The sequence below is a fragment of the Neofelis nebulosa genome, chromosome 6 (assembly GCF_028018385.1).
Source record: "Neofelis nebulosa isolate mNeoNeb1 chromosome 6, mNeoNeb1.pri, whole genome shotgun sequence".
Classification (NCBI taxonomy): Eukaryota; Metazoa; Chordata; class Mammalia; order Carnivora; family Felidae; genus Neofelis; species Neofelis nebulosa.
This window is the reverse complement of record NC_080787.1, coordinates 132681162-132704680: the sequence shown is the minus strand read 5'-3', so window position 1 is coordinate 132704680 and position 23519 is coordinate 132681162. Positions and strand designations below refer to the sequence as shown.

The following is a 23519-nucleotide window of genomic DNA, read 5'->3' as shown; positions in this document are numbered from 1 at the left end:
GGGTTCGGTTGATGGATATAAAAGAGCAAGAATGGGTCTCCAGCTTTGTGTGGAGGACAGGCACAACTCTGGCCACCCAGGATAGCATTCCAGTCTACCCAGCAAGTCAGTCCCTCTGGTGCAAAAGGACACATCAGACTATAGTAATTTGACCAGCTGCAACTAATATCATCCAATTACTGTGTCTTGCTTTGAATTTGAGTTCACCTAGAAATCTGGCTATGCTTTGTCTTCTGCAAATTGTTCTGGTTTGGAGAGAATTTATGCAGATTCTAGTCTGACAATTTTTCTTGGTAATTATAAATTACTCGATTATCTTTCTGAGCTAAACTTTAGTCTGCAATCAATTAGTTAGCATGAATTCATTTTCTGAGAGAAGGATTACCTTAAATAGACTGACAAAATTGTGTGTCTGGGTCTTTGGTCCTGGGCTACAGTGACCTTTGAGTACAGTCCCAGCATACTGGGACACCCACAAATGGCCGCTTCACTCTCTCTGAATTGCTATGGAGATAGGAGAGGAAAATGGCTAAGGTTTCCTGTGTTTTGTTTAGTTTAGATTGTACGCACAAACCAAGTAGGAAAATACGTGACATTTCTGTGCAGTTTGCAATGCGGAAAGAACTTTTAGAAAGGTTGGTGCATTTGCATTTTAGCATCAGATGAACTAGGTGTCAATCTTATCTCTTCCTCTATGAACAATTTAAGTTTTAAATATGGAGCATAAACATCTATAAATGATAATACATTTGCAAATGAGAATACATGTGAGATTTTCTTATTATGAAAGTAATAAATGTTCATTGTGGAAATCTGTGCGGACTTGTTTTTGCCCTTTACACTATTCTATGATGATCTATGCTGTGTAAATAAAGTGCAAGGAGTCAACAAACAAAAGTTCATCTTTGGAACCAAAATGGCTCCAAGAGGCATATATGCAGCCTGAGCGTCAGCCCTCGGTCTGACCAACAGCACATCAGGAGTTTGTTCTGGCATTTCATCCACCTGAATTTTTTGTCGTCTGCTTAAGCCCCTCTAGAATTGCTGATCAATTATGGATTTTTACTTTTTTTTTTTTTTTTTTTTGGTTGAGGACCACTTCTTGTCAATTAAGAGCCAGGAGGTTATAGTAAACTAATTACTTTGATGATCAGCCCTTCAAGAAGGTGTCAAATAGGGGAGAAACATGTGTTCTGATGCTGACCTGCAAAAGTAGCCAGGAGAACTGAAGAAAATCTACTTCCTGTGGATGATTCTTTTTCCCTAGTGCTTTCTTTCTTTTTCCTTCCTCATTACCGGTTTTTGCTGGACACTCTTCAAGCACAAAGCATTCATCAAACATTACTGACCAGGTCCATTATGGCGGGTAGGGCTGAACAAAGCAAGAACCTACGGCCGGAGGGTGTGGCAACATCTTGCCTGCCCTCAGGGAGCCCGTTCTGTGCTGGTATCACAGCCTCAGGGATGAGTAAGCTTCCTACTGCCTCTTGTTTTTGTAAGATCCCCTTTGAGAGTAAGTAAAATTGTGTGAGAGCATTTAACATAGTGACTGGTGCATGGCACTCAATAAATTTTCCAGAAAGCCTTTTGAAGATTTCTCCCTATTTTCCTAGCTTGCCTGGCTTTGCAAGATAAAATGTACAAAAAAGTTATTCTGTGTATCCTGCAACAAAATAGAGAAGACACTTATCCAAGAAGGCAAGATTATTAACAGGCGGCCTCGGCTGAACGATGCTGAGGCCCAGGAGACTGGATCACATTGATGAACTGATTTGACTTAGACCACCTCAAATCCTTGTTGAAAGCAGGTAGAGGTATAAATTATAAATTTAAAAAGAAAAGCAGATTTGACTGAAAACCCTCTCTTGATAAAGCAGAACAAAACGGCTTTCAGGAATTCTTAGTAGAATATTTGCTGGGTAGGCAGAGTTCATTTGTTAGGATACCCATACAGAATGTGCTGGATCATTTCTTGCCAAAAATATTGTGTAGCTACGAACTGTGCTTTCTTGGAAGCCCAGAGATGATTTACAGATGACACTGGATACATTTGGTAACCATTTCTAAAAACATAGCTAATTATGTCGATAAAACCTGCCTTTCACATATTAAAAACAAGCACACTGGATAAGTGTGGTAGCTTAAATCTGTACTCAGCGGCTGAAACAAGAAGACAAGGCAGGAAAGATGTTCTTGTTTGGGCCCAAATCTGTACTTTGCAAGCTGGCCTGTAAAACTATATAAAACCATTGATCCATGGTGTGAAATAATACATGAAACGGGAACAATAATACGCACAAATGAACAGCTTTTGTTCAATAGCCTCAAGGAAAATGATAAACAGTGGCTTTTGATCCAGATTCTGCATAACTCCCTTTCTTATTCTGATGCATTCTCCTAAATTAGAAATTGTGGTCAGCTCAGAGCTTATGTACATAGCTAAAAATACCTATTAGGCAAATGATGAAAAGCAAAGTTAGGTCTGGCTTGTCAAAAAGTTTAGAGCACTTGCTAAGAGCAAGCACCCCATTTGTCAGTGTTGGGATTGAAGTCCTGGCTGCACCACTGACTAACCGTGGACCTCAGGCAAGCAACTGTAAAGCGGGAAACCCCATCTGTAAAACTGTAAAATACAAGCATCTTCTGTGAAGTAGGAATGATGGTAATTTCTACCTTTGGGGGCTATGAGGATTCAATACACAATTAAAGTAAAGCCCTTAGCACTGTGTCTGTCCCCCAGTAGCATGCAGCATAAGTTGGTGCTCATTATGAGATTTCTTCCAGCCTCTTGAGTTGTTTGTGGGTTTTGCCTCTATGGGAAGGGAGATGATGAGAAGTGTCAGTAGGTGCAAATGGAACTGCTCTTTCACAGGCTGGAAACAAAAAAGAAAGGCAATAGCAAACGCCTCTGGGTATGTGTCTTCTTTAAAACTCTAAGGTAATCACAGCAGGAAGGAGGTACAGGTAGCATTTCTGAATATTCAGACAAAAATGTTACTATATTAATGAATCTAGGGGCTGTTTTTCTTTGTTCACTCCATGCTAATTTTGACAGCATCCCCACGGCATGTGCGTGCTCGTATTATTTACCGGGCATGGGAGTGCTGAGGCTTCTTCCTGTTTAGTTATTTGTGCTTGTGTGAACTAGGTCATTCTTTTGTATTTTTTAAATTTTTTATTTTTTTAAATTTATTTTTCAGAGAGAAAGAGACAGAGCGCGAGCAGGGGAGGGGCAGAGAGAGAGGGAGACACAGAATCCGAGGCAGGCTCCAGGCTCTGAGCTGTCAGCACAGAGCCCGATGTGGGGCTCCAACCCACAAACTGCGAGATCGTGACCTGAGCCGAAGTCGGACGCTCAACTGACTGAGCCACCCAGGCCTCCCCACCCCCCGGTGTAGATTTTTAAGGTGAAGAGAGGGGACGGGTCCTCCTTCAGATTAAGTGGCGAGGTGATCCAAACAAATGGGCACAGCAAGCTCATCCTTGTTCATGCCATCCCACGTGGGCACACCACCACGCATTTTCCGAATCTTCTCATTTTACACCCCTCCCCTGTCTCCCACTGGTGAATGATGAACAGAGTGGCAGGGCACCCAGAGGTGCACAAAAGCAGATTGGGAAGGAAGAACTCCTTCTTGTTCCTTCTGGGACACGCTCCCTTCATGTTCCTCCCATCCACCAAACTGGCAGTGCAGCCCAACACCCAGTGTGTGTGTGTTCCTTTGTGTGAATGGAGCACAGAAGTAACCTACAGAATAAGGGACATTCTGAAGAGGGAAACCGCTTGGGAGTTGCTCTTCGGAGGAGTGTGGGAGACAGCGAGTGGGGCCACAGGGCTACCTGTGAGCTACGGCTCCGCGCAAGCTCTCCCCTCATTGACCCCCAGCTCCTCGTCTTCCCACCTTCCCACCTGTCCCCCGACACATGCCCCAAAGTCAGAATTATGCCTCACCTCTTGTTCCTAAGAGAGCTAGAAAAAGGCATGATGAATGAAAGTCCTATCCAGGACTGGCTATTTGCGGTAAGATAAGCGAATCGTTAGCATGGTCATCGCACAGGCACAACTAAAAGTTAATAAACCTTGCGTGGGTGGAAAGTCCACTAGCTCCTTCCTTGGGGGGAAATGTTCCTTCTGATGTCGGCTGATGTGACACAGCACATTTTGATCCAGCTAAAACAGGTAAGAGTTACCTCAAAACGCCCACAAGGACTGTAGTAATTTCAGAGCACCCACACAGCAAATCGTTGTTTCTTTTTCTACAAAGAGGGAGATGGGTTTGGAGTAGAGGGATGAGGGAGAAAGGTAAGACAGAAAGAGATCAGGAGGAAGAATGATATGCAGAGAAGGAAGAAGAAAAATGAATGGTGTCCCTTTCTCCTTTTCTTTTTAAATCAGCATCTAATATTGAAACTTGTTCCTGGTTCTCGAAACAAGGGCCTACAAAGAGTCTGATTTGCGGTGGGGGGGGGGGGGGGGTCTTATTTTTGAGAATAGGAATTGTATGCCTATTTTATACGCATCACATTATTAATGTTACCAGAGATCAATTTTACCTTTTCTCAATCACATACTTCCAATATATTTTTTACTTATGGATATAAATATGGAAAAAAAGGTATTTTCATTTCCTGAGATACTTTTGTGGCCCTTAGGCCCAGAGAGAGTGGGAACTTGGTGAAATGACACCCAGTGCATGATCATTCTCTACAATTTCTACGGGACTATTAAAGGAAGATTTTACTCATTGAACATGGTTTTCTGCATATATGGGTTGCTGGTCTGATGTAGGGCCACCTCGTACAAATCTATGGACTTTCAGAAACTGAACAGAAACGATTTAGTCAATTGCGTAACATGGGACTTTCTTTGAGAACAGCTTCTTCAAATATCAGATTTTGATAGTCGTTTATAATAATACTAATGAGAATGTACAAAAAATGGTGCTGGCAGAGAATGAATGGGGAAAAAAATGCTTTTCTTGACTAAGACAGAAAATGTCCATGATTAGTCTCATCAGTTTGACTGTATCTATTTTTCATAAAAACATACATAGATAAACAACAAATTACTTAAAATCCTGTTGGTTTTTACTTAGTTTACATTCTCAATATTTGTTACTTATCATATTTCTTGAAACTCCTGGTTTTGTTTGGGCAGCAATGTGCCTGACCTATAAAGATCAATCTGAATTAGTTTAAGCCCTCATGGTAAGTGAATTCCCTTCTTCTACCTGTTTTCCCAGCCTCCCATGTCACTGGTTCCAACCATGTGACTGTTCTAACCAACAAAACCTATGGGGAGGTCTGCTGACGGGGCCTATAGGAAATATTCATTAGTCTGATGAAGAGACAAACATATGCAGAGAGCTCCCTCAAGAGCTTCTTCCACATCCTGCCTTGAACATGGCTCCGAAGGAGATGATGTTTGGGGCTTTGCCAACCCTCTTGAGACTGTAGGTGGCAAGTCCAAGGACAAAAAGCCAATGTTCTGGAGATAAAAAAGTGAACAACAAAAAATGCTTACGTCTCAGATGATAACACTGAGCAATGCCATCCCGAAACTACCTGCTTACAGGTTTCTACTTTTGTGAGATATTAAATATCTTTATTGCTTAAGCCACAACTGGATGGATGGATGTTCACTCAATAAATACTGAATTATTTAGGCATCACTCCTGATGGTTGGGTTACAGCAGTAAATCAAACACACAACCTCCCTGGCCTCATAAGGTATGTACCAAGTCAGAGGAGACATATGCTACAGAAATGAAAGGATACACATATAATGTGCCAGGTAGTGGTAATCATTATGGAGACTATAAAGCAAGGCAAAGAGACTGAGAGTAATGGAAGGCTAATTATATTGATTATTCATGGAAGCTTTTCTGAGAGGTAATCATTTGAACAGAGACTTGAATGAATTGAAAGAGTAAGCCAGGTGGAGAGCTGTGGGTATTCCGTTACTTGCAGCTGAAAGCATCATTAACTCATACATCCAATAAGTCTGTAGTCATTCTTCAAAACAGAGCTCCGATACCATCATTTCTGGGAAGACTTCCAGGACCTCCCACTCCCTAAAATCAATCCCTTCCTCTTCTGGACTACTTTTGCACCTTAGACCCATGCACTCTTATACACACCATGCCTTCTTTTAATTTACTTGTTGATATAGCTTGTAAAGTCACCTTCTCTAGGCTGTGAGACTCTTGAAGGACAAGATCCATCCTTACTGCTATCTTGGCTCTTAGCACTATCTGCTTACCTAGTAAGCTCCATTACCCACAAATCATTATTGACTTGACTAGAACTGCTGTCCTTTGAATGTTCTGGATATAAATGTGTGGTTTCCACTGTAGTGTGATTAAAAGTGGGCACCTATAGAAAATATTGTTAAAGAGTGATTATTTTTTGTGTGGAAGAAATTTATCTTGCAAGCATTGAGAAAGCTGGCTGCTGTGAGTTGGCATGGATGCGTACAAATCAAATAGGTCACTTAGGCAGAAAAATCTTTGGTTTCCACTGAGGAGAAAAAATATATCTAAGATGGTTGAGAAGCAACCTGGTTCCCTCTCATACATCTGTCTAATCACATTATGTCTTTGGTCTTTGGAAAAGGCAATCCAAAACATGAGGTAAGACCACTCACCTAGGTTAGGTGATTATAGTCTCCTGAGTATTTCTCCTGGTAGGGGAGGGAAAACTTAATCTTGCTTATTGATCTGAATGAATCCTCATCTGTGAATCTTCCCTCTTTGGAAACCCAACTCACACTCATTTCAGTGCAGGCAGAAGGCACATGATTTCCTCAACTCCAAACGAACTGGGTTTTACCATAAAACATGATCTAGCAGATATTATATTTTTAACTTCAAAGGTGAGGAGAAAGGAAAAGGGCATTTGAAGAAACTTAAAACATCAATGAAGTCTTGAAAAAAAAAAAACAAAACAAAACAGGAAAGAGTTTGGTTTTAGGTACCTGTGTGAAAATTTAATAAAGAGAGGATCAGCGGATATTAAGTGTATTTTTATATTAAATCCAGAGTTTGTAGAATAAAGTAAATAATGCGCTTTAAAAATTTTTTCCCTTAATATCAAAACAGAAGAAAAGGCATTGGCTTCATACAGTCTCAAATAGAATCAAATTCCCTTCCTTTATATGTTACATTAACAGATGTTAATATTAGTAATTAATATGAATTGTTTGCTTCCATGTAAGCCAATCTCTTACTTGAAAATCAGAAAGGCAAATAATGTTTTGTTTTTTTTTAATTTTTTTTTTTTTAATGTTTTATTTTATTTCTGAGACAGAGAGAGACAGAGCATGAGCAGGGGAGGGGCAGAGAGAGAGGGAGACACAGAATCCGAAGCAGGCTCCAGGCTCTGAGCTGTCAGCACAGAGCCCGATGCGGGGCTTGAACTCACGGACCATGAGGTCACGACCTGAGCCGAAGTCGGATGCTCAACCGACTGAGCCACCCAGGCGCCCCTGTTTTTTTAAATTGTAGGGATATGATGATCTAAATTTGTATGCTTCACAAAATTTTTCTGAAGAATGGCTCAGAGTTAGCTAGTATGTCAAGAAATAAAGACTCACTTTTTGAAAACAACTGCTAGATACTTTTTCTTTAAGTTTGCATTTGAGATTTCAAATTATGTTTTCCATATTTCCTAAGGGAGCAGGTACCACACAGTCCCCATCACAAGCAAAAACAAGTTTTAAAGGAGTCTAGACTAGGTTGGTACATATAAAATCTTCACCAAGTCTTTACAAGAATATACTTATAACACCAGAAATGGTTACTGAACAAGTAACTGAGGCTAAACTCAGGTAAAAAGCCCAAATTCTAGAAGAACGTATCTTGGCACATGCTGGTTTGCTTGGGGATACCCTGGATGCCCATCCCTGGTTAGAACAACCCAAATTTCTAGGTCCTGCTTGGACCCACTCCCTCTCTATACAGACAGGGACATCCTCATCTTTACCCATCAATCAGTCAAGGTCAGTTTAGTGACAGCCTACCTTCTGTCAAGTGACAGAAGGGACAAAGAGGTACTGGGGAGGTGGTGAGATTTGATTCCATGTCCCATAGAAGCTAAGAAGCTGCAAATAAACGGGATGCACGCACCTGAATGAATGGGAAATGTATGAAGGTTCTTTGCCATTAAATGGGCTGCTTTGGATAGCGGTTGGAGACACACTTAGAATTTTTGAGAGAAACCATTTCATACCCATCATACTCATTTTCTTGCTCCTCTTCCTCTTTATCTTTTTGTTTGCTTGTTTGTATGTTTGTTTGTTTGTGGTTGGTTGGTTGAAAGCCTTAGCCTATCCTCTTAACTAGAAGAGTATCTGCCAGCACGAAAGTCAACAAACTCACAGGAGACAAAAGACATTCTTGGTTTGATTGCTCCTAATAAACTTCAGTGCTTCCAGACCACATAATGTCATAGAGTTATTTGTAATGCTTCTTTAAAAGGGTGACAGGGTTCAGAAATAAACTGCACATGGTAAGAAGAGCCTCCCATGGGTTATCCCTGCAAAATGAGTTGCAAGGCTTTGGGAGTGGTGGTGGTTTCCGGCCATTAGCGTTACTAATCAAGGCCAGCTTTGCATTTATGGGAATCTGCACAAATCAGGATGATACAGGCTAGGCTCACTCAAGCAACTGTCTCATTTCTTCAAGGTTATGCTCAAACAAAACTTTACGCCAACTATCTTTGATTGGAATGCTTCATTATTTTTATATATCCGAGAGAAAGAGTCCATGAAGTAGATGCATTAGGTCCATGGGTCACAAAAATCGTATTTATTGCTTCATGCCCACATCAAGCAATTACTGTCAGCTCTCAATTAACCTCGTTATTGGAGGAAACATTAGTGGAGACAATACGAATCCTAGATAACCTACCCATGTCTTTCTTGCTGACACAGTTGCAGTTGAGGTGAGAGAGAGAGAGAGAAGTAAAGAGAGATAATGGGAGCAACAGGAAAAGCTTGGGGCTAAGAGGTCTCTTCAGGAAAATCGGAGTAGAGGGTGCCACTCTGCCCCCTTATCATGCCCCTTGCCTTTCTGCCCTGCACCGGGAAGCAAAAATAACTTTACTTTCTCTGCAAACTTCTGGCTGACAAACAAAAGATGGGGGTCCGAAGGAGCCACGAGGGAGTGGAATTCTGTGAGGCTGGCAATCACCTGGCAGCCAGAGCCTGGAGGCCTTGGGGGACCACAGGCAGGTTCTAAGCCGAGGCTGAGCACCTTGCTGCCTAGAAGCTCGAGCCATGCCCAAGGCTCTCCAGGCACAGGTGAGTGCTTGGGTGCTTTGCCCTTTAGGATTCTGTGTCAGTCAATATGGCAAAAGGTGTTTAATTACAAATGTTATCATTAATCGTTTTCACACATGATAAGCATTCTCACACTATAGATGCCTACGGGTATAAGGACATGTCCGTCAATCAGGTTCCAGGCATTAGTGCTGTTCCCATCCTTCCGATGAAATGAACCCACTGGGCTGGGCACCTCCCTCCCAGGCCAGAAGCCACAGGAAGAGTAAAAATGACACCTTTTCAAGTGATCCCTAGTGGCGCTGCTCCAGGGAGGGTTCACATTTTAACAAGGGAGAAAAGTTCAGTGATAAAACCACACTGAAATTCCAGACCCTACTGAGCAAACGGGGTATGGGAGAGACACAGAAGGGGCAAGGGAAAACCTGTGAAGCCACAGCAAAGGTAAGGGCACACTGGAAAGGAAAGCTGGGAAACAAAGTTGGGGAAAGAAAGGTGAAAAACCATAAAATTTTGTTTTAATGAAAAAAAACCAGTTTGCATTAAAATGCAAATAAAGAGACAAATTCATGTCCTTTGTAAATATGACTTTGCTACAAAATTAGTGGAGTCTGGGAAACAGCTAGTTACCAGGGTTTGGTTTGTCTTTTTGTGTTTTTTGGTTTGTTTTTTTTCCTCAGGATGCATTTCTGTGTATTAGTTTGAGAAACCGGGAAACTGGATGCAAAAACTCAAATGACAGAGTAAGAAACAGTGGGAAACATCTGGAGATTTCTGGAGAACATTGCTCAAAACTCTTCCTAATACCAGAGAGACACAGAGAGAGAGAGAAAGGGAGGGAGAGACAGAGGGAAATATAACAGAGGGACTTCAAAAGTTCAGTTAAGAGAAAAGGCTAGTGGCTCTAAAAAGGAAAGTGACTCATATATTAACAGGGAAGATTATAAAAAATGTAAAAAATGGACTATAAAATATCAGCAAAAAATAAGAGTTAAAAAAATAAGTGAAGCTGTTCACCTGATTCATTATTCTTCTGTGAAGCTTCCCACCTGGGAAGGTGTATACAAATGCAACGGAATGTGATATGACTTCTCAGTTTAAAAGGAGGTGTGAAATTTAAGGTATTATTACTTCTCTTCCCTTTTTCAAAACACAGAGAAAACCACAAAGTTAGTGAAAACAGAGGAACACAGCAAATGTAACCAAACAAATAAGCAAGCACAAAGTCTCCCATTCTTGTCACAAACCATGAAGCATACATGACTAACTTCAGGAAGGACGCTGAAAGCTGAGAAACATCTCAAGTCCTAAGCAGGTGCAAAAAGTTTCTGGCCAAAGTAATGTCAAAAATGTCTAAAGGGCATATGCAATGTGCCTTTGATGAGAGTGGCAAGAGGCACAATTTAAGCCCCAGAAACACAGTTGGGCACCACACAACGGGGGGAGAGAAGCAGAGCTAAGAGAAAATGTTAATACTGTATTCCTATTTACTTTTGTATTGTGTTACTGTGTTCCTCTTAGCCAAGGAAGACTTCCAGAGGTAATGACATACCTAGAGAAATTCCAAGGGAACAATCCAGTAAAAAGAAACAAAAAAATACACAGACTTGGATATTCCAGATAATTCTTTCATGCACCGAGTACAAATCTTTATACTTTGTGCCAATGGAAATTTTCTCTTAGATGACTATTCTGATAGAAAGCATTTGAATTTTCTATGTCAAGTCCAAAGAAGGAAATACTAAACAATAGGTAAGGCATCTAATTCTGTCGGGTTAAGTAACAGAATTTGAGAGATTTGTGAGATGGTTTCAATCTGAGCACCCATTTAGGTTTTCAAAGGAAAAAGATGAGGGAACGAGCAGAGGAGTGTGACCAGATTATAATAATCTCCTTGTGTTGTTGTCAAATGAAAGGTCTGAATTTGAATTAGGTAACACACTCTTCCTTATTTTCACAATTTGCGATCTGTAAGAGTTTTCTCCCTCTTTTCATGCCTCTCCACAGGTTACAATCTATAGAATCTCATGGGGCCCTGGCCTTTTAAAGAAACACGGTTTATGTATAGACAATGGACGATTAACAGACCTGTGAAGGAAGTCAAGCAGTGGAGGGCACCTAACTGAAAATAATGAAAATCAATGAAGCCAGAACAGACCCAAACATTAAGCAGCATGTACTTAAATGATATTAGCTAATGGCACAGTTGGGTAAACGAAGCAGTATGAGCTAATGTTGACTTCCTCTCTCAAGTTCAAAAACACTAGAATGGTCATAGACCCAAGGACCATACATTTCAAATTTGGGCTGCTAGAGAAGCTGTTATGGGTTGAACTGCGTCTCCCTAGAATTTATATGTTCAAGTCCTAACCCCTAGTACCTCAGAAGTGACTATATTTGGAGGAATGGCCTTTAGAGAGGCAATTAAGACCAAATGAGGTCATTGATGGGCTCTACTCTGGTCTGGCTGATGTCCTTATAGGAAGAGGAGATTAGGACATGGATACACAGGTGAGGACACAGGGAGAGGAGGCCATGTACAAGCCAAGGAGAGAGGTCTCAGGAAAAAAAAAAAAAGTCAACACTGTGAACACCTTGATTTCAGACTTCTAGTCTTTAGAATTGTAAGAAAATAAATTCTGTTGGTTAAGCGCCGCCCTCTCCCCCCGCCCCCCCGCCAGTCTGTGGTGCTTTGTAATGGCAGCCCTAAGCAGACTAATACAGACACCTGCTAGAGCCCCCTTTTGTTTTTCTCTTAGAAGTGAGCCCTTTTTTTTCTCTTAGAAGTCTGAAATAAGACCCTTTAAGTTTCTTTTATGGTTAAATGCATTGTACATCATACTCACAACCCCGACAGGAAAGGCCAGTACGGCTAACATCCAGTCCCGGAGCGAGATAAGCTTCTTGAGCTGCCTTTCTTGTTCTTGGTTCCCACTTCCTCTAGTCAGAAGACTGGAAAGATCAGTCAGCACGCAAATACCAAAAAAGACAGCCTGGATAACCTGGAGGGAGACAACAGCTGGTGTTAGTCCATAAGATCTAAAGAGACCCCAGCTGTAGGACAGCAAACAAGCTACAACTTTGCAACATGACACAGGATAAGAGATGATCAGAAGCATATTTACAGAGCTGGCCCTACAAATAAAAAAAGAATAAGATATTTGCAACTTGCTATCATAGGTGAGAAAATTCATCCTAAAAACACTGCTTCCGTTTTTGCTCACCTTGGGACAAATGCAAACTCTGCATGCACGTACATGTCTAAAGAGGCCCAATACGAAGCAGTGTCAAATATCAAACATCATAACGACATGTCTATTATTTTAAAATATCACATCTGTGGGGTCATTACATTGACTAGTAGGGTTTAACAAACATCTAAGAAGTGCAAAGAAAAGAATCAAGGTAGCCTGAGTAATAAATGAGACACTTTTGTCTGAATGTAAAGAAAACTTCCAATGTTCTAATCTCCTAGATTTGGAAAGTTCTCCACCAAAGGAAGTGGTAGAAAGCTTCTAGTCCTTGAGTCACAGAGAAATCAAGTGAATGCAGTAATCAAAACTGGTACAGAATGATTTTCTGTTGTCAAACCTGAACGACAGGACCTCCTTCTCAGATTTTCTGTTCTTCTAAAATAAAATCTTTCCAAAGTAATACAAACATAGATACCCATACCATATTCCCCAAAAAAGTTTTCAGTTGTACATTCCCAAATAAATGACAAATTAAATTACTTACATCAGCTACGTGTAACTTGGACTATCTCAGGGGAGGACATTGAAATACTACAATTCAATAATCTGTGAAATTCCTAATGTGGGAGCAAAAGTATCGATGATGCAGAGCTGTGGGTGGAGGCAGGAAGCATACTGTAATATAGCTTGGCAAATGATCATTCAAATTATGGAAAGGGCAGAAAATATATTCCCTGGGCTCAAAAATCAAACCCATTTAGCACCAAGAGTAGATTCAGGGTAAGTTTTCTGGTGTCCTCTACCAGAAATAATTCACTGATGACAGATTTGCAAAAGATACAATTTTATTCACTACCTCTTTAGAAAACAACAAAAAATTTTTGGTAAATTTCCATCTTGGCAGTGGAAAGGATCTGTGAAAGCTCTGTGGATGAGTTCCTCATTGAGGCACAAAACAAAGGGAAAAAGGACCCTCAAAATTACCAGCTTCCATTTAGCATAGCGCTGACACACTTGGATTGTCAAATCACTCTGTTCAAATTCTTATCTAAGCCATTTTGAAAATTCCAAATAATGGAGATTCCATTGCTGACCTTAGTGAAATAAACAAAAACCCTGCAGTATTTTTATGTATAATACAATTACCATGTTCTTCCAAGTTGACCAAATCCTGCCATTATTTGCCAATGTTAGCTAAAGTTCTACTCCTTCTCATAACTTAGCCTGCCTTTCAGCTTCAATGACTTAAGGTTTATTGTTATGCTTTCTACAACAAGAAAAAGCAGAGGAGGAGAAGCTGAGATGGCCATAACTGAGCATGTTGGCAAGAATCATGTTGTGATGACCAGAAATAATTTTAATGACTCAGGGAATAATTTCACACTTAGGAAAACTTTCCATAACATATCTTATCGCTGTAGATGTTTGATCTTTATGTCGACCCTAAGGGGTTTTGAGAAATTGGAGTCGCCAGGCTGGGGAATAATAATCTCCATGCCAATTTGGCCTGTGGACATATTAAAAGGGGCCCTACATGATCGGTTACTAGGGAAACACAAATGTAGACCACAATGAGATAGCATTTTTCAACCATATAATTTTCACAATTTAATTCTGACAATACTACTGTTTATAAGGATGTAGAACAACCAGAAACCCTATGGTAGGAATGCAAACTGGAACAGCCCCTTTGAAGAATACTTGTCAATGTCTAGTGATTTAAAGATGTACATTCTCTATTATCCAATGACTTCACTATCGAGGGTATTTGCTAAAGAAGCTGCCATACGTGTGTTCTAGTCATATGCATGTGAAGGTTAATTTATGCATTCATTGCTTCAAAAATTTGGATTTAATGTTTCAATTTGACTGGATAAACAAACTGTGCTATATCCATATAGTGGAGTTCTAAGTACATATCAATTTTTCATTCTCACAACAAAACATTAAACAAAAAAAAGGAAACCAAAAAAATGCTACATTTTGACAGCATCAAAATAAATTTCAAAAAAGTGCAAAGATAATTTTAAGGATGCATGTGTATGAAGTAAAATATGAAGAAATGCATGGAATTAATAGCATGGAATTCAGCTACGTCTCCAAGGAGGATAAGACTGGGGAAGGACCTCAGCTGTATCAGTAATATTTTATATCTTAAGTTGATTATTTGGGTATATAGAAGTTTATTGTATTATTCTCTGTGTACTTCACTATTATGAAATATTTCCAAAGAACTTAAAAATAAAAGGTATAAAAGAGTGGTTTTCATACTTTTGGGCTGTAGCTGGTGAATCTCTTTCCGTTGTTTTCCTTCTAACTCAGTTTCCTTTAGTTTTAAAAATTGGCTTGTAATAGCAGGATTTACTAAAATCTCCAAATTAAGTGAGTTAAGTGAATTTTAAAATTCCATGATTAAGTAACTACTACCAGTGCTGCCTTCCCACCATAAACAGCTAGACATTTGGACTATATATAAATCAGCTTTTTCATATATTGAACTTTTTCCTCTGCCATCAGCCAAAGAAAACTCTCATTTTTAAAAAATGGCTCACCTGATGAGGTCAGGCCCACTTTGAATAATTGTCCTTTTGCCACATAAAGTAATGTAACTGCAGGATTGATTGTATTCACAGAATCTTCCAAAACCCCAAGGAAGGAGATTATACAATGTTGAATATCCCTGAGAGTCATTTTCTCATTTTACCTGCCACAAGCTGTAGGCTAAACAATTTTTAGAGAACACTCAGAATGGAGAGGTATTCAAGTTCTGACCAGAGAGGCCTTATTGACTACAACAAGAATTCAGTAGAGACCTAAGAAGTTTAGTACCTAATTAGTGATGTTAAAATAGCCTTGGAATAAAGGCTACTTTATATCCACCCCACTAGTACTCAAAAACAATCATCACAGAAAAAAGCAAGCCAATATACAGTATCTTAAATACCTGCAAAAACAAAATTCTACAATTTTTAAAGGAATATAACAAAATCTAAACATTCAGCAATATCCAACATTACACTATCAACATCCAATCAAAAGTCACTGGACTTTCCAAGAAGTAAAAAAATCCTTAATCAAGAGGAAACTAATTAGATAAAAACAGATATATGGGATGCCTCAGTGGCTCAGTTGGTTAAGCATCTGACTCTTGATTTCAGCTCAGCTCATGATCTCATGGTTTGTGAGTTCAAACCCCGTAGTAGGTTCTGCACTGACAGTGTGTAGCCTGCTTGGGATTCTTTATCTCCCTTTCTCTCTCTCCCCCTCCCCTGCTCAAGCTTTCTCTCTCAAAATAAATAAACATAAAAAAAAAAAAACAGGTATAGAAATGACATAAATATTGGAACTAGCAGACAAGAACATAAGTTCAAGAAGTTAAATGAAAATAATGAGCCAAAAAAAAAAAAAAGACATTAAAAAAGAACCAAACCGAACGTCTAAAAATTAAAGACATTGCCTGAAACTTAAAAGTCACTAGGTGGAAATAATAGCAAACTCGACACTGCAGAAGAAAGATTTAAAAATTGAGTACATAGCAATATAAACTATTCAAAATGAATCTGGGAAAGAAAAAGATTTTAAAAATCAACAGAATATCCGTGAATTGTGAGAAAATATTAAGCAGTCTAACATAAATGTATTGGAGCTGCAAAGGAGCAGGAAAGAGAGGCATGTAGAAGAAATATTAGAAAAGAAAAGAAAAAGCATTAGAAGAAACAATGGCTGAAGTTCTAAATCTTCATGAAGTTTTCATGAAAACTATAAACATGCAGATCCAAGAAATGAAACAAATGGAGTATAAACAAAGAAAACCACATCAAGGTACAGTGTAATCAAATGCTGAAAAATCTGTGGAAAAGACATCACCTACAGAAAAATAAAGATAAGAAATTTCACAGGTTTCTCATGTAAAACAACACAAGCCAGAAAACAGGGACCTTAAAGTCCTACAAGGAGGAAAAACTCTCAAAGGTGAAAGACTTTTTCAGACAAACAGAAACTGAGAGAAGTTATCGTCAATAGCCTTTCACTACAAGAAATGTGAACAAAATGGGAAACATGATACCAGATATAACTTCAAATCTATATGAAGCAATCAATGACAACTGCTAAAAATTATAAATATGTGGATAAATATAAAAGATTTATTTTTTGTTTTATTTAATCTTTTAAAAATAAATAACTAGTTAAAGCAGAAATATGAGAACATACTGTGAGGATTTAAACATATTTAGAAATACAATTATGACATAGCACAAGGGAAAGAAGAAATGGAAGGTGTAGGTTGTTAAGTTTTTAGTTATATATGAAGTGGCATATTATCTGGTGGCAGACAGTGATAAGTTAAAGATGTATACCGTAAACCCTAGAGGAACCACTAAGACAGTGAAACGGAGACCTTCAGCTAATGCATTAGTTGTCTGTGCTACGTAACAAATTACCACAAATTTAGCAGCTTAAAACAACATCAACTTACTTGTTCACATTCTGTAGGTCAGAAGTCCGAGTGGGTTAGTCTGGCCCTATGCCATCAAAATCAAGGTTCTGGCTAAGGAGCATTCTTATCTGGAGGCTCAAGGAAAGGAGCTTCAAGATCTTTCTGGTTGTTGGTACAATCCAGTCCCTTTTGACTGTAAGACTGAGGTTCATGCTTCCTTGTTAACTGATGGCCAGGCACTCTCAGCTCCTTGGATCTGCTCTCCAACCCTTGCACCTGCTCTCACCCCGCGCCCCCACCCCCCTGCCCACCAATCTTCAAGTCCAGGAACAGAATATCAGATTCTTCTTGTGCTTCAGATCTCCCTGACTTTCCCTTCTTTTTCTCTCTTCTGTCGTCCATCTGAAAAAGCTTTTCGCCTTTAAGGGCTCATGTGGTAAGATTAAGTCCACATGAGTAATGTCCTTTTCTTAAGGTCAACTGTGCCATACATCATAATCAGAGAAGTTCTATGTCATTTATTCACAGGTTCTCAGGGTTAGAGTGGGGCATCTTTGGGGGCCAACTTAGAAATTCTGTCCATTACAGCTAATAAGCACATATTAGAAATAAAATGGAACATTAACAGTACATTAGGGTAATCCAAAAGAAGTAAAAAATTAAGAAAAAGAAACAAAGAATAGATCAGACAGAAAAAAACAGTAAGATCTCAGACTTTAACCCAATAATACCTATAATTACATTAAATACAAATGGTTTAAACTCTCCCAATTAATACCAGAGATTGACAGACTATAATTAAAACACAAAGAAAAGGCACTATAAGTATGTATAGATTTGTTAAAGGAAAATGGATGCAAACACTAATTGTGAGATAAGCTGGAATAGCTATATCAATACAAAAAGTAGGTTTTAGGGCACCTGGGTGGCTCAGTTGGTTATGCGTCAGACTCTTGATTTTGGCTCAGGTCATGAACTCACAGTTTGTGGCAACGAGCCCCGAGTCAGGTTCCACGCTGACAGCATGGAGCCTACTTGGAATTCTCTCTCTACCTCTCTCTGCCACTCCCCTGCTCACATGCATGCTCCCTCTCTATGTCTCTCTCGAAATAAATAAATACACTTAAAAAAAAAAGGTAGCTTTCAAGATAAAGAATGCTACCAAAAATAAAGAGAAACATTTCATAATGACAAAAGGGTCAATTCATTTAAAAAGTATAACATCTTAAAAAGCAAAAATTGATTTACTATGGGGCTAAGTTACTCAATGTTCAATAATATTTTAATAACAAATAACTCATGATTCTTGGGAAACAGATGCTTTTATGAAGATATAAAAGAAAAGGTGAGGGGAAACCTTAAAAAAGCAAAAAAAAAAAAAAAGGAGGGAAGAAACAGAAGCTCATGTTCTACAGGAGAAAAACAACAGCAATTCTGCAAATATAAATGTAAAAATAAAACAACAGTTTGTCAAACTCATAAGTTAGTGGTGTTATGAAGTCTTACATCCTCCTACAGTCAATTCATCTTCTTCTCCAGTGGGATCATCTAACGCAGCAGTCGCCTCACTACTGCCTGGTTGCTAGCCTGTCACTGTCTGTAGACCTTGCCAGGGGCTCTCCCCAGCTTGTGATCACACTATGCCCCCTGACTCACCTGGATTGCTATGGAAGACTTCTCCCAAATGAGCCTGCGGAGGTCAGGGAAAAGAGGTACCACAAAACGCTTTTCTCCTCATTTCGATACATCAGGAGACAGACAGGAAATTGTTGGGTTTTGTCAGTTTTGTTTTGTTATCAACTCACACTGACTAATTTTTAAAAGATAATCCCTAAAGGTTATAGAACAGCTCACTGCTCCCTAGGGAGAAGCATGGCCTGACTTTTGGTTAATTGCTCATTTAAGAAGCAGTCAGACAATACTGTTAAACTAACACTTCAGATTTCTGCTACTTTATTAGAATTTGATTGGAGCTGACAGCCAACAAATCACATCAGACACATTTTGCTCTATTGCCTGTACGTATCACGTTGTCCGTTGCAACTTAAAATTCATTAAATAAACTTAAGAATGTGAAAGTTCTATGGAGATGCACAAGTGAATTTTAAGTAGGATTACGATTACCTTGAAGCGTTATTTGGCTCCAGCCATTCTAAAGGGCTGGCATTTCCAAACCATCAACTCAGCATGACACACATATACACCATCTGGCTTTGAGTTCTTAGCAGGCTGGCTGCTCTTATTATTTTGTGTCACGTGTAGAAATGAAGTGGTCAAATGTACCACATCTCTCCAAGAAATATAAATAGAGATTTATCAGAATGAAAAAAAAAAAAAAAGCCCAGGATATTTTGAACTCACTCTAGTATTTGTTCCTCTAGAATGTTCTCTACTGTTGAATAATTCCTTCTACATCTTCTCTCCACTCCCTCAACTCTCCCTGTCAGGAAATAATAGATTATTTACTGAGTCATTTTAGGTTCAGGATTCACTTCCACAAGTATGGAAATGTACCCCAATTCCATTCATATTCTTTTTTTTTTTTAATTTTTTTTAATGTTTATTTATTTTTGAGACAGAGAGAGACAGAGCATGAACAGGGGAGAGTCAGAGAAAGAAGGAGACACAGAATCTGAAACAGGTTCCAGGCTCTGAGAGGTCAGCACAGAGCCCGACGTGGGGCTTGAACTCACGGACTGTGAGATCATGACCTGAGCCGAAGTCGGCCACTCAACCGCCTGAGCCACCCAGGCGCCCCTATTCTTATCTTTTCTTACCCATGAGTGGTATTCATTAAATGAACTTAATATTATTTTCTTTTTTTTTTTCCTGGAATGCACTAAACCATTACAATTCTGTTTCTAGCATAGGGCAAACGTGTTATACTTCTGCCATTTATTCCCAAACATAGTAGATATGGTTTATCTAGAATACATTTTATTTCATTTCATTAGATCATCTTCAAGGTCCTCAATTATATGTAATTATACCAAAGCTTTAGTCTGTATATCAAGTTATGTCATTACTATAATGAGTTGTTAATTTTTACAGGCCAACCTCAGGCAAAAACAAAGAATGCACCCAAGTAGGAAAAGGAGCATTTTAAGTAAGAAATGCAAATCTTTGTTTATATGAATTTTAAAAGACCACGGAACGACTATCTTGATCATTGGGAGTAAGATTTCTAATGACATGCATGTGTCACGTACCACGTTTTGATTGTACTATATTCTCATAAGGCTAACATAAAGAATACAATAATGTTTGAAGATTCCACTTATGTTAGGGTTAATTTAGACTTGGTCTACAGAAGAAATAAGACAACAGAACTTGGAGGGGTAGCAATGGACACTGGAGTGATGTGGATCATGGAATGAAAGAAAACTAGAAAGAACAGATGGAAAGAAGGCAGGAAGATTTAGAGGTGTCATAAGGGAGGGTCTGGAGGAGTCCCATGTATGAGGATGAGAGCACTAATCAACGGGAGATTTAGATAAAAGAAGAAAGAATTCCTGGAAATATCTGTGTTCAATGAAGAGTGAATTTGTCTGGAGATATGAGATATGTGGAAAGGATATAAGGGCCATAAAATTACAGTGCTACAAAACACAACATTCAAGAGATTCCCTCTCTATTCCACAAATATCTTACTTTTAATTTTTTTTGAGGGGGGGTGTGCATGGGACAGGGGCAGGGAGAGTGGGAGAGAGAGAGAGAGAGAGAGACAGAGAGAGAGAGAGAGAGAGAGAGAGAAAATCTCAAGCAGGCTTCATGCCCAGCATGGAGCCTGGTGCTGGGGGCTCCATCCCATGACCACGAAATCACAACCTGAGCCAAAATCAAGAGTCAGACACTCAACCAACTGAACCACCCAGGTGTCCCAATATCTTAGTTTTTAATGGTTTATAATTCCATCTTCTTGTTATTAAGATCAAGAGGGATCGCCAAGCATATTTCAGCACCATGAGACTGTGACTCACTATGAAATCAGATGAGTGAATTCTGCAAGGATCTCCTTTGCATTTGTTTCCAGTGCTTTCCTTGCCTCAGACATGTGAATATCTGTAGCAATTCTATAGCCCTGGGAGTCCATCAGCTACACGGAGGCTGCACTCAGTTACATGTTTGGATGCTCCACTGTGGAGAAATCAATGCATTTAAAACTCCCACAGGCTCTCTCTGCCTCCCTCATCCACTGAGACTGCCCACCAGATGCACTGGCTGGTGAGTTTTCCTCTACTGCCCTGAACAAACCAGCATGGCTTTCTCACTCTGGTGGCTGTAAGTCTATTTGTCTAGATCTGCCATTTAAGTGATGTGCTGTAAGCCCAAGGTTTTTCAAGAAATCTTCACCACAAACATTTTTGAGGAGTCGGACTCACTGCATCATCACGCCTGTGGTTTTCTGAATGTGATTTAGAACCCATGCCCATGTACACAGACATTTACCTCATACTGCTCTATCTCATTACTGAAAATCGATGAACTAGGCCATAAGTCACCACTGGCAAGCAATCCATTCAGACAGAAAGAAAGAAAAATAAGTTTTTCAGTCAGAAATAATGCACTTAGATAAGCAGCTTCGGAAAGGAAAGCTTGTCAACAAAATGCATTACAATATCACATAATTGCTTTCAATATATAAGAAGCAGGGAGAACAGTCATCTGAAGAAGGCATTTGGATATGCTTCACAAAGTAATGGGTACAATCATACCATGTTCCAGTGACAACCTGTTAAAAGTACAGCAGGGACCTTTCCAGAGACTCTATTCTAATCTGCAAATAATGACAGAAAATTCCCCTCGGGGTTCTCATTGCGCTTCACTGATCCCATGTACTACGCAAAACTTCTGTAGGCTTACGGATTTTTTAAGCTATTAATATTAGCATGAATCCCTTTTGAATCCTGAATTAAACACGCCATTGATTTATTTAGCAAATATTTATTGATTAACTACTACGTACAAAGCACTTAGTGAACTACTAATGCAGAAATGCAGACTACCAAATGTACGTCTCACTTCAAATGAGAATGTGCTTAGTGTCTAACCTCTAACTTGGTGGAATCCACACTTGCTAAACATGTGATATCTAGATTTAAGCACAATAATAGCAATAAACAATTATTTAAAAATGGTGTGTCTTGGGGCGCCTGGGTGGCGCAGTCGGTTAAGCGTCCGACTTCAGCCAGGTCACGATCTCGCGGTCTGTGAGTTCGAGCCCCGCGTCAGGCTCTGGGCTGATGGCTCGGAGCCTGGAGCCTGTTTCCGATTCTGTGTCTCCCTCTCCTCTCTCTCTGCCCCTCCCCTGTTCATGCTCTGTCTCTCTCTGTCCCAAAAATAAATTAAAAACGTTGAAAAAAAAATTAAAAAAAAAATAAAATAAAAATGGTGTGTCTTAACACAAATCTGTTCTGTAGTGCATTAAATTTTCTAGCATTGTAAAATGTATTTTATCCCACTAACTCATTTTGGCAGAAGATGATTTAAGTGCCACGCATAATCACTAAAGACTAGATAAGTTTGAAAGCTAAATTAGAAAGGACCTTGACCTGAATTAAGATCAAATTAGATCTTAATTGATTAGACGATACAGAATCAGATAATCATACAAAACCTGTGCATAATCTGTATATAATAAAATGAATGATTTATTTTTAGAACATATATACACACAGGTGAAGTTGTGTTAATTAAACGAATTAGAAAGACATGGTCCTGTCCTAAGAAAGACATGGCCCCTGTCCTTAGAAGTTTCTATTTTAAATATTGATTTATCTATTGATTTTGATCTAACACTGAGTCTACATAAAGGCAATGTCTATGCAGTTGTAGATAACTACTTGGCAGGGAACTGAATGGTTAACGTAGTTATGAAGGTGGATCCCTGTTTCTAGATACTGATTTCTGCCTTCAGAAACAGATCTTCCAGACAAAAGTTTCTGAGGGACTTTGAGAGATCTCACTCCCCAGCCAGTATTGCTCAACTTGGCCATTGTTCTACCCTATTCACTGGCTTACTATATCATTTTGAAGTTTACTGGTACAGAGCCTAATGTGTATAAGACGAACTATTCTTGGGGCGCCTGGGTGGCTCAGCCAGTTAAACATTGGATTCTTGATATTGGCTCAGGTCACGATCTCATGGTTCATGAAATCCAGCCCTGCATCGGGTTCTGTGAAAGCTGGAACTGTAAGTTTATGTTCGGTTTTAGAATTGAATTCATTCATTTCTTAAAAACTGGCAGAAGTTTAACATAAAGAATACTTGAGCTATCATAGGAGAGTAACTACAAGATGTAACAAGAACTCTAAAAGGTATGCTGTGCCTCAGAGATACTATCTAAGGAAAGAAGAACTTAGAAGAAGCCTCTTCTCCAAGGATGGGCTTCAGACCTCACTGCGGGAGGTGTGTTTGCAGCCTGCTGGATGGTGGAAAAGCTCTCTGGGTTGCCGGGGCAAGATCTGGTCCACGGTCACTGGGTACGGAGGAAGCAGCCTTCCCAGGTGCAGATGAGCTGATGAGCAGGTGCACAGAAGGAGCTAAGCAACCACTGGGGGCAGGAGATCTGGAGCATGTGGTGCCCTCCTTAGGAGGGCTGCAGGG

The 23519-nt window shown here is 39.5% G+C and overlaps 1 protein-coding gene across 16 annotated transcripts in view; it reads right to left on the bottom strand.

Moving 5' to 3' along the window:
• AIG1 (androgen induced 1) overlaps positions 1-23519 on the bottom strand; it is a 319775-nt gene that overhangs the window by 248978 nt on the left and 47278 nt on the right. For all 16 annotated transcript variants that reach the window (XR_009263368.1, XM_058735488.1, XM_058735496.1 and 13 more), the window contains exon 2: positions 12127-12282. Coding sequence is in view for 15 of the 16 variants with exons in the window: in XM_058735488.1 (XP_058591471.1) it covers positions 12127-12282 (156 nt within the window). In the remaining variant the exon portion in view is untranslated. The remainder of the gene's footprint in view (positions 1-12126; positions 12283-23519) is intronic.